The sequence below is a fragment of the Macaca nemestrina genome, chromosome 2 (genome assembly GCF_043159975.1).
Source record: "Macaca nemestrina isolate mMacNem1 chromosome 2, mMacNem.hap1, whole genome shotgun sequence".
Taxonomy (NCBI): Eukaryota; Metazoa; Chordata; class Mammalia; order Primates; family Cercopithecidae; genus Macaca; species Macaca nemestrina.
The window spans coordinates 175,206,643-175,220,217 of record NC_092126.1 but is presented as its reverse complement, the minus strand read 5'-3'; the positions used below and the strand labels follow the sequence as shown (position 1 = coordinate 175,220,217).

Genomic DNA, 13,575 nt, shown 5'->3' with positions numbered 1-13,575 from the left:
ATTCATGTGACAATGTGAATGAACCTCAAAAACATTATGCTAAGTGAAAGAAGCCAGAAACAAAAGGCCACTGATTCTATGCTCGTGTTTATCTGAAATTGCTAGAATAGGCAAATCTATAGAGATAGAAAGTAGATCAGTGATTGCCTGGGGCTGGTGCAGGAGGAAAGAAGGGGGAATGACTGCTAATAGGCACAAGATTTCTTTGGGGGATCTTTTCTAATAAAATATTGTCCCAAGGCTAAATGACCCTGACTGAGTCTCTATTTCTTCATTTACTGATTTAGGACTAAGGAAAATTTCTTGCTGAATTTTCCCTTGTCCACCTATTTATGTTCCAGTTGAAAAGGACCAAGTTCTTTTCTTAATTTCATGAAGAGTCAAATAACATCTACCTAATTTGAGATTTTTTTACATAACAAATATTGACTGTCAGGAAGACATATGAAAGCATTCTGTGTGGTAGTTTATGAGTGGCTTCCAGAATTTTAAAAATCAGATGGCAACACGTTAGATGGTAAATTGCCTAAAAACAAATAGAGCATTAAAAAGACAAACTTTCTTGATATCAACAATATCTGCTTGTTATAGGATGTGGCTTGTTATGGATTTGGGAAGAGACAGAATTTAAAGGAGTTTAGAGAAGTGAATATTGGCAGGGAATCATCTGTAAAATCTATAAGGAAGCGTTCATTGAAGTAGGATAAAAATGGGGCCCAGCTTATACCATGGGGTGGTAGGTAATGTGAAGTCAGCAATATAGGCAAAGGTTCTGAGAGTGAGCTGTCTTCTCAATGTTACCCTGCCTCTCTGAATGCCTTGGTGGCAAGGAGAAGGGGCTGGGGGTATTATGGCTTCACTACACATTTCCTCTGTGAAACAGTCCAGCTTGTACCCCAACACTTGGCATAACCTTTTCTTTCAAAGGTCATAGGTGACCTCCTAATTCTGAAATCCAAGACTTTCTCCAACTCTTAATCTCCTTCTGTAGCATTTGTCATTACTGGCCATTCACGCATCACTTGGTCTCTGTGACACTATGCCATTTTTACTCAAATTATACATCTCATTCTTGATCCTACAAACACAACTTTCTTCATGATTCCTTAAGTCATTATTCATCCCACAGGATACCTTTTTAAAAAAATACTAACTTGAAACATTGATTAAAAAGTGGAAATGGCTGTGAGTTCTGGTCAATAATCTTTGCCACTGGCAATTGTGTTACTCTGATTTATTCACTGTTCTTCATTAAATCTTTGATGGTAAGAGGAGTTTTTTTCTGTTTGTTTATTTGTTTTTGGTGACAGGATCTCACTCTGGTTGCTCAGGCTGGGGTGCAACCAGAGTGGGATCCCTGCTCACTGCAACCTCGACCTCCCCAGATTCAGGTGATCCTCCCACCTCAGCCTCCCAAGTAGCTGGGACTACAAGCACATACCACCACACCTGGCTTATTTTTGTATTTTTTGTAGAGACAGGATTTTGCCATGTCACCCAGGCTGGTCTCAAACTCCTGGGCTCAAGCAATCTGCCTGCCTCGGCCTCCCAAAGTGCTGAGATTACAGGCATGAGCCATTGTGCCCATTGACTTAAGGAGGAGCTTCTTAAAATGAATGACTTCACAGTGAGTCAGTGGTATCTCCTACTCCAGGTCTTTAATTAAAATATTATAGAAATAATATATTTAGTTATTTGATAGAGAACATAGTCATCAACACAATGAAATAAAAATTTCTTTACCTTTCCATCTGTTGTCTCAACAATTACTGTTCCATCATCTTCACTCCCTTTTACCTCAGCCTCGATATAAGCGTTCTCACCATCAGGAATCCAGCATTTCTTCTTCCCTGTAGAGAAAAAAAAATGGATTATAGCTATAGTACTTACAGAAATATACACTGGACACTTTCATACTGATAGATCTAATCTCATTTCTGCTAAATCGGCTTGTTGACTACAGGAACTTGCAAAGTTAGATAAAATCATGAAAGCTCATCCTGAAGACACACTCACTCACATAATGGCTCTACAGGAACAAGAAACATCTCAGCAAGCGGCAGCTTGGGGGCGCCATAGATCATTTTGCTACAAGACAGTTACCTCCCAACACCCCTTCCAACCCCAACACTTTCCTCCACTCACACCCCAGGATTTAGGTAACCACCTAACCGCCCTGGTGCTTTCACCCCTTCCAGATTCCCTCCCCAAAAAAACTCATTCAGAAAGGTCTGGGAACAACTAAGTGAAAATTTAGATTAATGGTTACGTACTTCAGTGTTTCTTTAGACCTCATGTCTAATCTTGGAGTGAAAGTCAGCTAAGTGAAATTACATGGTTGAATTGGCAGGGGGGCAGGTTGAGAAGAGAGAATATGGGTTGTTTATGTCACACAACATAACCAGCTCATATTATTTGCCCCCCATATGTTCTTTTTCTCTCTTCACCTTTCTCACTCCCATACCCCATCCCTAAGCAAAGTAGCCCTCCATAAACTGATTAACCAACAAGAGGTCTGGGGTGAAATGAGCCAGAACTCTTATGAACACCTGAGGCAGCTTCTCTTTCTCTCCCACTTGAAGCAGATAGTGATGATGAATAAAAACTATGATTTTAAGGGCCTGGGTGCAGTGGCTCACATTCATAATTCTAGCACTTCGGGAGGTCAAGGTGAGAGGATATCCTGACCCCAGGAGTTCAAGAGTAGCCTGGGCAATATAGCAAGACCCTTTACTCCCCCAGTCCTGTCTCTACAAAAAAACAAGTAAGGCCAGATGCGGTGGCTCACGCCTGTAATCCCAGCACTTTGGGAGGCCGTGGCGGGCGGATCACGAGGTCAGGAGATCGAGACCATCCTGGCCAACATGGTGAAATCCCATTTCTACTAAAAATACAAAAATTAGCTGGGCATGGTGACATGTGCCTGTAATCCCAGCTACTCAGGAGGCTGAGGCAAGAGAATCACTTGAACCAGGGAGTCGGAGGTTGCAGTGAGCAGAGATCCCACTACTGCACTCCAGCCTGGGTGACAGAGTGAGACTCTGTCTCAAAAATAAAAAATAAAAAAATAAAAATTAGGCAGGTGTGACGATGCATGACTGTAGTCTTAGCTACTCAGGAGACTGAATGAGGAAGTTCACTTGAACCCAGGAGTTGGCTCATTTTCCTTTAAAAGTATATATATGTGTGTATATATATGTATATGTAATATATCACACTTTCCTTTTGAAGGAAAGTGAATATTATTTATTTTTATATATATATATATATATATATATATATATATATATATATATATATATATGAAAATGAGCCTTAGTAGAAGCTCACAGAAGTCCCCAGGTCACAGCTACTCAGGTAGATGGGGAAAGCCTTTGGCTGAAAAGGGGAAAATGCTAGCCAATGAATGGCTAGGGAAGACACAGGTAAAAACCCCACTATAACCACAGCACTAACAGGTAATGTGAACTCAGTCACCACCATCACCTCTAATATACGAGTCACAAAAGCTAGAGAGGGCTCACTGCAGCAGGACAGATGGTCCTTATTTCCCAGAGGAAGGCAGTAAGACTGGGGAAGGAGTGTGTACAAAAGAGCTGAAGTTGGGCACCATTCGCCCCTTCTTCCACCATGCTTGTTTCTGCAAAGAATTTGGTTGCTCATGACTTTCTTGCTATCAGCGCTGCCTTCTTCGTTTCCCTGATTACAAACAATTCACCACTAAAACTGCTTGGCAAGAGGAGTTTATGTTCCCATCTAGCTGATTGTGCATTTGCTTTCTACTTATCGTTTGTGTTTTAAATACTGGCTTTGCATTGTATTCATTATTTTGGTCCCTTTTTGCAAAAACTGATTTTGCTTTGTGTTATGTCTATGAAAATATGCTTGTTTTTGAAAAGCACCCAGTTAGCATACATTTTTTGTGTATGTTTAAGGTAAAATGCTCTGCATTTTAAACCAAATGTTATCACTTGAAAGAAACTTGAAGGTCACCTGGCACAGACTCTCTCCCTCTGTATCTCTTTCTCTTTTTAGAAAAAGAACCTTGGGAGAGAGATGAAGAGAGTTGCCCATAGTCACATAGCTAATTAGTGGCAGTCACTGTAATAATGTCTCTAGAAATGAGATCATCCACCTCCTGAATCAGTGCTTCTCCATTACAGCCTGCCTCCTCTAACACATGCTTAGCTTTTTCTCCTCCAATTCTTCTCTTCAGGAGTAGGCTCATCGCCTGCCTCATGATGAAGTCTCTCTTTTACCACCCCTGGAAAAACTTAGTAGGGGATAAAAATTATCAGAAATCCTTTCTCATCTGAGGCCCAAACCCTGACAGGGGCATTTTAAAAAATGAAGTAAATGAACTCCGTCAATTTTAATTCCTGGTGTTCATGAATAATGCAGAGCTGGAAATGCAGATAGCAATGGATTTGAGTGAGACAGCCAGAATTTTAACACTGGCTTTGCTTGTAACAAGATATAAAGCCACATGTCTTCATCTCTTTTGGCCGTTCGTATTCTCATCTGTAAAGTAGGCCTTTTCCTATATGATTTCATAGCTTTAGACAATTAAATATCTTTTCCAATATAAAGCTAATATGTGCTTATTGAAGAAAACTTGAAGAGTAATGTATGAAGAAAAGAATGTTTTTAATCACCCATAATCAAACAACTCAGAGATAGCCACTGTTACGTATTTGAAGTATTTCTTTTGACTTGTTTTTCTAGGATATCGATTAAATCGGGGGTAATACTATATTCAGTTTTAGAGTTATTTTAAATAGATTGCTTACATGTTCTAATATAAGAATTATTTACATTTGGCTTTGGACTGGTGTTCTGTCTTAGCTCTAAAACCACTTGGGCTTCTTCACTGACACCCAGGAATTCTAGTTTTCCTTCTCAGGTATCATAATAATACATTATACTTATTTTTGTCACATTTATAGTCTCATTTGGTCCTCACAGCAATGGAGGAAGGTAGACAGGAAAAGTATTATCTCCTTTGACAAATGAGGAAACCAGAGCTCAATAAAGTGAGGTGATTTGCTCTAATTACCCAGCCAGAGATGGTCAAGGACAGGGAATTTGAACCCAAGACTACCTGCTAAATACTTGTCATCACACTGCTTCCATTTGACCCGAGTTCAAAAGAGCAAACTCCATTGTCTACCAGCCTGGGAAGACGAACAACTTTTGCTAACACTTGTCTCTTTGCTGCCAGTGCATTTCTATGAGGAAGGATTGTTTGGTCCAAAAAATTAATAGAAAATTATGTACATTGCTATGTTTTAAGTAATTATTTACGGTGCTGACTTTAATAAATGCATCATCCAATTATCTCTAATGCTTAGGCCCAATTTTTTTTTTCTTCCTGGCACCACTATTATCTTGTCCTCCATTATCTAACTACCTGCGATAAGCCTCTGCATGACCAGTTCTGACCTCAGGGATAGTTCGGTTATTGTTTTTGATTTGATGGATTATAATTAGCCTAAAATCTAATCACAGTCATGAATCCAATGACTGGAAACTGGGAACTGATCCAGGACTGGTCTGTGATGGAAATATAATATCCTCCATAACTGGCTTGAATTATAATTGGTCATATTGAAGTCTAATGTTGACTAATTCTGAATACTAGAACAACATTCAGCAAGTCCTTCTGTTGCACCTACTGAATAATTTTGGATTAAGACATGTAGGTAGCTTGATGCTATATCACACTGTGAATCTGATTTCTACATCTCCAATTAGCTGAAATTCAACACAGACATGTAAAGGTAGCAGGAAAAAGAATAACATTTTAGAGATTTCAATGTAGAACTTAGCCTTTTTTTTTTTTTTAAGGCTAAATCCTCATTAACCTTTGTCCTTGCCTGTAACTACCAAGGAATTATGAATCAGGGTGAGCAAGTCTCCTAATTATCTTTTGCTTAGTGTTGGCTGAGTGACCCTGCTGACCTAGAAGACCGCCAGAGGCAAAGCTCCAACATCAGAAAATTCTGGAGAGCCAGAGACAACTTCAAAGTCTGCAGCCTTACCAGAGTCTTTCCCTTTCTTCTTCCCCACAATGTACAAACATCACCTACCAGTCTAAGTCACAGGCCCCTCGCTCTACTGTGGCATTCACTGATAACTAAGAGGTTTCTAGGAAAGGCTTTGTCTGTGGCCATTCCTGCAGGTGTCTGTGTTACAACAGCGGCTCCTTGAAGAGAAAACCTGTCTTAGGACCAAGTGTGTAGGGCCCGGGCCTAGGCTGCCTCCCAGCCACCATTCCTACCCTGAATACTCAGAGGCCTTCAATTGCTCAGTTTCCTAGAGGCTGATCACACCCCAAGCAAATAAGTTAGGCTCTAGAACTGATGGCTCCTCTCTATCAATCAAATATCTTAGTCACCACCTTGAAGGAGCAAAATAAAGTGAAGCCAGCAGCCACCACATGTCTCACCGTCCAAGGCTGTGGCCTGTAGTAGAAGCAGCTCAGCTTCGCTGCTTCTGAGGAAGGCTGCGGCTTCTCCAAGCTCTGACAGATCCATCCTTATTAAAGCAATCCACCAAAACAAGGCTAGGCCTAAACGTGAGTAGAAAAGATTCACTCTGGAAAAAAAAAAAAAAAAATTGGTACAGAGAAGAAAAAAGTGGAAATCAAGCTCTAAATGAGCAATCATTCATATACATAGACCAAAGAGTGTTAAGTTTTCCTATTACTACCTGTGCCTCTTCTTTCTCTTTGCTGTGTCTCAAATTTATACAAAATTGGACTCAAGAATATCTGACTCTAGCAGGGCCGACTTACCCACTAGACATAGAAGGTACAGTGCCTGAGGCCCATGGTGCTCTTGGGGCCCATGAAAATGTTTAATTTATTTTTATTTTTTATTTTTTATTTTTTATTTATTTATTTATTATTATTATACTTTAAGTTGTAGGGTACATGTGCATAACGTGCAGGTTTGTTACATATGTATACTTGTGCCTTGTTGGTGTGCTGCACCCATCAACTCGTCATTTACATCAGGTATAACTCCCAATGCAATCCCTCCCCCCTCCCCCCTCCCCCCTCCCCATGATAGGCCCCGGTGTGTGATGTTCCCCTTCCTGAGTCCAAGTGATCTCATTGTTCAGTTCCCACCTATGAGTGAGAACATGCGGTGTTTGGTTTTCTGTTCTTGTGATAGTTTGCTAAGAATGATGGTTTCCAGCTGCATCCATGTCCCTACACAGGACACAAACTCATCCTTTTTTATGGCTGCATAGTATTCCATGGTGTATATGTGCCACATTTTCTTAATCCAATCTGTCACTGATGGACATTTGGGTTGATTCCAAGTCTTTGCTATTGTGAATAGTGCCGCAATAAACATACGTGTGCATGTGTCTTTATAGCAGCATAATTTATAATCCTTTGGGTATATACCCAGTAATGGGATGGCTGGGTCATATGGTACATCTAGTTCTAGATCCTTGAGGAATCGCCATACTGTTTTCCATAATGGTTGAACTAGTTTACAATCCCACCAACAGTGTAAAAGTGTTCCTATTTCTCCACGTCCTCTCCAGCACCTGTTGTTTCCTGACTTTTTAATGATCGCCATTCTAACTGGTGTGAGATGGTATCTCATTGTGGTTTTGATTTGCATTTCTCTGATGGCCAGTGATGATGAGCATTTTTTCATGTGTCTGTTGGCTGTATGAATGTCTTCTTTTGAGAAATGTCTGTTCATATCCTTTGCCCACTTTTTGATGGGGTTGTTTGTTTTTTTCTTGTAAATTTGTTTGAGTTCCTTGTAGGTTCTGGATATTAGCCCTTTGTCAGATGAGTAGATTGCAAAAATTTTCTCCCATTCTGTAGGTTGCCTGTTCACTCTGATGGTAGTTTCTTTTGCTGTGCAGAAGCTCTTTAGTTTAATGAGATCCCATTTGTCAATTTTGGCTTTTGCTGCCGTTGCTTTTGGTGTTTTAGACATGAAGTCTTTGCCCATGCCTATGTCCTGAATGGTACTACCTAGGTTTTCCTCTAGGATTTTTATGGTATTAGGTCTAACATTTAAGTCTCTAATCCATCTTGAATTAATTTTCGTATAAGGAGTAAGGAAAGGATCCAGTTTCAGCTTTCTAATTATGCCTAGCCAATTTTCCCAGCACCATTTATTAAATAGGGAATCCTTTCCCCATTTCTTGTTTCTCTCAGGTTTGTCAAAGATCAGATGGCTGTAGATGTGTGGTATTATTTCTGAGGACTCTGTTCTGTTCCATTGGTCTATATCTCTGTTTTGGTACCAGTACCATGCTGTTTTGGTTACTGTAGCCTTGTAGTATAGTTTGAAGTCAGGTAGCGTGATGCCTCCAGCTTTGTTCTTTTGACTTAGGATTGTCTTGGAGATGCGGGCTCTTTTATGGTTCCATATGAACTTTAAAGCAGTTTTTTCCAATTCTGTGAAGAAACTCGTTGGTAGCTTGATGGGGATGGCATTGAATCTATAAATTACCTTGGGCAGTATGGCCATTTTCACAATATTGATTCTTCCTATCCATGAGCATGGTATGTTCTTCCATTTGTTTGTGTCCTCTTTGATTTCACTGAGCAGTGGTTTGTAGTTCTCCTTGAAGAGGTCCTTTACATCCCTTGTCAGTTGGATTCCTAGGTATTTTATTCTCTTTGAAGCAATTGTGAATGGAAGTTCATTCCTGATTTGGCTCTCTGTTTGTCTGTTACTGGTGTATAAGAATGCTTGTGATTTTTGCACATTAATTTTGTATCCTGAGACTTTGCTGAAGTTGCTTATCAGCTTAAGGAGATTTGGGGCTGAGACAATGGGGTTTTCTAAATATACAATCATGTCATCTGCAAACAGGGACAATTTGACTTCTTCTTTTCCTAACTGAATACCCTTGATTTCTTTCTCTTGCCTAATTGCCCTAGCCAGAACTTCCAACACTATGTTGAACAGGAGTGGTGAGAGAGGGCATCCCTGTCTTGTGCCAGTTTTCAAAGGGAATTTTTCCAGTTTTTGCCCATTCAGTATGATATTGGCTGTGGGTTTGTCATAGATAGCTCTTATTATTTTGAGGTACGTTCCATCAATACCGAATTTATTGAGCGTTTTTAGCATGAAGGGCTGTTGAATTTTATCAAAAGCCTTTTCTGCATCTATTGAGATAATCATGTGGTTCTTGTCTTTGGTTCTGTTTATATGCTGGATTATGTTTATTGATTTGCGAATGTTGAACCAGCCTTGCATCCCAGGGATGAAGCCCACTTGATCATGGTGGATAAGCTTTTTGATGTGTTGCTGAATCCGGTTTGCCAGTACTTTATTGAGGATTTTTGCATCGATGTTCATCAGGGATATTGGTCTAAAATTCTCTTTTTTTGTTGTGTCTCTGCCAGGCTTTGGTATCAGGATGATGTTGGCCTCATAAAATGAGTCAAGTAGGATTCCCTCTTTTTCTATTGATTGGAATAGTTTCAGAAGGAATGGTACCAACTCCTCCTTGTACCTCTGGTAGAATTCAGCTGTGAATCCATCTGGTCCTGGACTTTTTTTGGTTGGTAGGCTATTAATTATTGCCTCAATTTCAGAGCCTGCTATTGGTCTATTCAGGGATTCAGCTTCTTCCTGGTTTAGTCTTGGAAGAGTGTAAGTGTCTAGGAAATTATCCATTTCTTCTAGATTTTCCACTTTATTTGCGTAGAGGTGTTTATAGTATTCTCTGATGGTAGTTTGTATTTCTGTGGGGTCGGTGGTGATATCCCCTTTATCATTTTTAATTGCGTCAATTTGATTCTTCTCTCTTTTCTTCTTTATTAGTCTTGCTAGTGGTCTGTCAATTTTGTTGATCTTTTCAAAAAACCAACTCCTGGATTCATTGATTTTTTGGAGGGTTTTTTGTGTCTCTATCTCCTTCAGTTCTGCTCTGATCTTAGTTATTTCTTGCCTTCTGCTAGCTTCCGAATGTGTTTGCTCTTGCTTCTCTAGTTCTTTTAATTGCGATGTTAGAGTGTCAATTTTAGATCTTTCCTGCTTTCTCTTGTGGGCATTTAGTGCTATAAATTTCCCTCTACACACTGCTTTAAATGTGTCCCAGAGATTCTGGTATGTTGTATCTTTGTTCTCATTGGTTTCAAAGAACATCTTTATTTCTGCCTTCATTTCGTTATGTACCCAGTAGTCATTCAGGAGCAGGTTGTTCAGTTTCCATGTAGTTGAGCGGTTGATTGAGTTTCTTAGTCCTGAGTTCTGGTTTGATTGCACTGTGGTCTGAGAGACAGTTTGTTATAATTTCTGTTCTTGTACATTTGCTGAGGAGTGCTTTACTTCCAATTACGTGGTCAATTTTGGAGTAAGTACGATGTGGTGCTGAGAAGAATGTATATTCTGTTGATTTGGGGTGGAGAGTTCTATAGATGTCTATTAGGTCTGCTTGCTGCAGAGATGAGTTCAATTCCTGGATATCCTTGTTAACTTTCTGTCTCGTTGATCTGTCTAATGTTGACAGTGGAGTGTTGAAGTCTCCCATTATTATTGTATGGGAGTCTAAGTCTCTTTGTAAGTCTCTAAGGACTTGCTTGATGAATCTGGGTGCTCCTGTATTGGGTGCATATATTTTAGGATAGTTAGCTCTTCCTGTTGAATTGATCCCTTTACCATTATGTAATGGCCTTCTTTGTCTCTTTTGATCTTTGATGGTTTAAAGTCTGTTTTATCAGAGTCCAGTATTGCAACCCCCGCTTTTTTTTGTTCTCCATTTGCTTGGTAAATCTTCCTCCATCCCTTTATTTTGAGCCTATGTATGTCTCTGCGTGTGAGATGGGTCTCCTGAATACAGCAGACTGATGGGTCTTGACTCTTTATCCAGTTTGCCAGTCTGTGTCTTTTAATTGGAGCATTTAGTCCATTTACATTTAAGGTTAAGATTGTTATGTGTGAACTTGATCCTGCCATTATGATATTAACTGGTTATTTTGCTCGTTAGTTGATGCAGTTTCTTCCTTGCCTCGATGGTCTTTACATTTTGGCATGTTTTTGCAATGGCTGGTACCGGTTGTTCCTTTCCATGTTTAGTGCTTCCTTCAGGGTCTCTTGTAAGGCAGGCCTAGTGGTGACAAAATCTCTAAGCATTTGCTTATCTGTAAAGGATTTTATTTCTCCTTCACTTATGAAACTTCGTTTGGCTGGATATGAAATTCTGGGTTTAAAATTCTTTTCTTTAAGAAGGTTGAATATTGGCCCCCACTCTCTTCTGGCTTGTAGAGTTTCTGCCGAGAGATCTGCTGTTAGTCTGATGGGCTTCCCTTTGTGGGTAACCCGACCTTTCTCTCTGGCTGCCCTTAAGATTTTTTCCTTCATTTCAACTTTGGTGAATCTGGCAATTATGTGTCTTGGAGTTGCTCTTCTTGAGGAGTATCTTTGTGGCGTTCTCTGTATTTCCTGGATTTGAATGTTGGCCTGCCCTACTAGGTTGGGGAAGTTCTCCTGGATGATATCCTGAAGAGTGTTTTCCAACTTGGTTCCATTTTCCCCCTCACTTTCAGGCACCCCAATCAGACGTAGATTTGGTCTTTTTACATAATCCCATACTTCTTGCAGGCTTTGTTCATTTCTTTTTCTTCTTTTTTTTTTTTTTTTTTTTTGAGACGGAGTCTAGCTCTGTTGCCCAGGCTGGAGTGCAGTGGCCGGATCTCAGCTCACTGCAAGCCCCGCCTCCCGGGTTCATGCCATTCTCCTGCCTCAGCCTCCCGAGTAGCTGGGAGTACAGGCGCCCGCCACCTCGCCCGGCTAATTATTTTTGTATTTTAGTAGAGACGGGGTTTCACCGTGTTAGCCAGGATGGTCTCGATCTCCTGAACTCGTGATCCGCCCATCTCGGCCTCCCAAAGTGCTGGGATTACAGGCTTGAGCCACCGCGCCCGGCCTCATTTCTTTTTCTTCTTTGTTCTTTTGGTTTCTCTTCTCGCTTCATTTCATTCATTTGATCCTCAATCGCTGATACTCTTTCTTCCAGTTGATCGAGTCGGTTACTGAAGCTTGTGCATTTGTCACGTATTTCTCGTGTCATGGTTTTCATCTCTTTCATTTCGTTTATGACCTTCTCTGCATTAATTACTCTAGCCATCAATTCTTCCACTTTTTTTTCAAGATTTTTAGTTTCTTTGCGCTGGGTACGTAATTCCTCCTTTAGCTCTGAGAAATTTGATGGACTGAAGCCTTCTTCTCTCATCTCGTCAAAGTCATTCTCCGTCCAGCTTTGATCCGTTGCTGGTGATGAGCTGCGCTCCTTTGCCGGGGGAGATGCGCTCTTATTTTTTGAATTTCCAGCTTTTCTGCCCTGCTTTTTCCCCATCTTTGTGGTTTTATCTGCCTCTGGTCTTTGATGATGGTGACGTACTGATGGGGTTTTGGTGTAGGTGTCCTTCCTGTTTGTTAGTTTTCCTTCTAACAGTCAGGACCCTCAGCTGTAGGTCTGTTGGAGATTTCTTGAGGTCCACTCCAGACCCTGTTTGCCTGGGTATCAGCAGCAGAGGCTGCAGAAGATAGAATATTTCTGAACAGCGAGTGTACCTGTCTGATTCTTGCTTTGGAAGCTTCCTCTCAGGGGTGTATTCCACCCTGTGAGGTGTGGGGTGTCAGACTGCCCCTAGTGGAGGATGTCTCCCAGTTAGGCTGCTCAGGGGTCAGGGACCCACTTGAGCAGGGAGTCTGTCCCTTCTCAGATCTCAGCCTCCGTGTTGGGAGATCCACTGCTCTCTTCAAAGCTGTCAGACAGAGTCGTTTGCGTCTGCAGAGTTTTCTGCTGTGTTTGTTATTGTTTACTGTGCCCTGTCCCCAGAGGTGGAGTCTACAGAGACAGGCAGGTTTCCTTGAGCTGCTGTGAGCTCCACCCAGTTCGAGCTTCCCAGCGGCTTTGTTTACCTACTTAAGCCTCAGCAATGGCGGGCGCCCCTCCCCCAGCCTGGCTGCTTCCTTGCCGGCAGATCACAGACTGCTGTGCTAGCAATGAGGGAGGCTCCGTGGGTGTGGGACCCTCCCAGCCAGGTGTGGGATATGATCTCCTGGTGTGCCTGTTTGCTTAAAGCACAGTATTGGGGTGGGAGTTACCCGATTTTCCAGGTGTTGTGTGTCTCAGTTCCCCTAGCTAGGAAAAGGGATTCCCTTCCCCCTTGCGCTTCCCAGGTGAGGCAATGCCTCGCCCTGCTTCAGCTTTCGCTGGTTGGGCTGAAGCAGCTGACCAGCACCGATTGTCCGGCACTCCCCAGTGAGATGAACCCAGTACCTCAGTTGAAAATGCAGAAATCACCAGTCTTCTGTGTCACTCGCGCTGGGAGTTGGAGACTGGAGCTGTTCCTATTCGGCCATCTTGCTCCGCCCCCTAATTTATTTTTAAATCAGAAGAAAAATATAAGTGTAATATGAATGATACATATTAATGAACAGAGCCTGGATTATATTCATCTTTAGGCCAACACAGTTATGAAATCTGATTTTTAATATTTTTTGTGGAGAAATGGTCCTTAAAGACAGAAGTGCCTGTAGTCAGTGAAAGTCATAATGCCACCCTGGGCCATGGAGTTCT

The 13,575-nt window shown here is 41.3% G+C and overlaps 1 protein-coding gene across 1 annotated transcript in view; it reads right to left on the bottom strand.

Moving 5' to 3' along the window:
* LOC105477550 (myosin heavy chain 15) overlaps positions 1-6,566 on the bottom strand; it is a 128,796-nt gene extending 122,230 nt beyond the window's left edge. Inside the window, exons 1-2 of the mRNA XM_024791456.2 lie at positions 6,449-6,566; positions 1,744-1,850 (exon numbers count right to left, since the gene is read on the bottom strand). Of these exons, the coding sequence (XP_024647224.1) occupies positions 1,744-1,850; positions 6,449-6,536 (195 nt within the window). The 5' untranslated portion in view covers positions 6,537-6,566. The remainder of the gene's footprint in view (positions 1-1,743; positions 1,851-6,448) is intronic.
* Between the last annotated feature and the right edge of the window lie 7,009 nt (positions 6,567-13,575).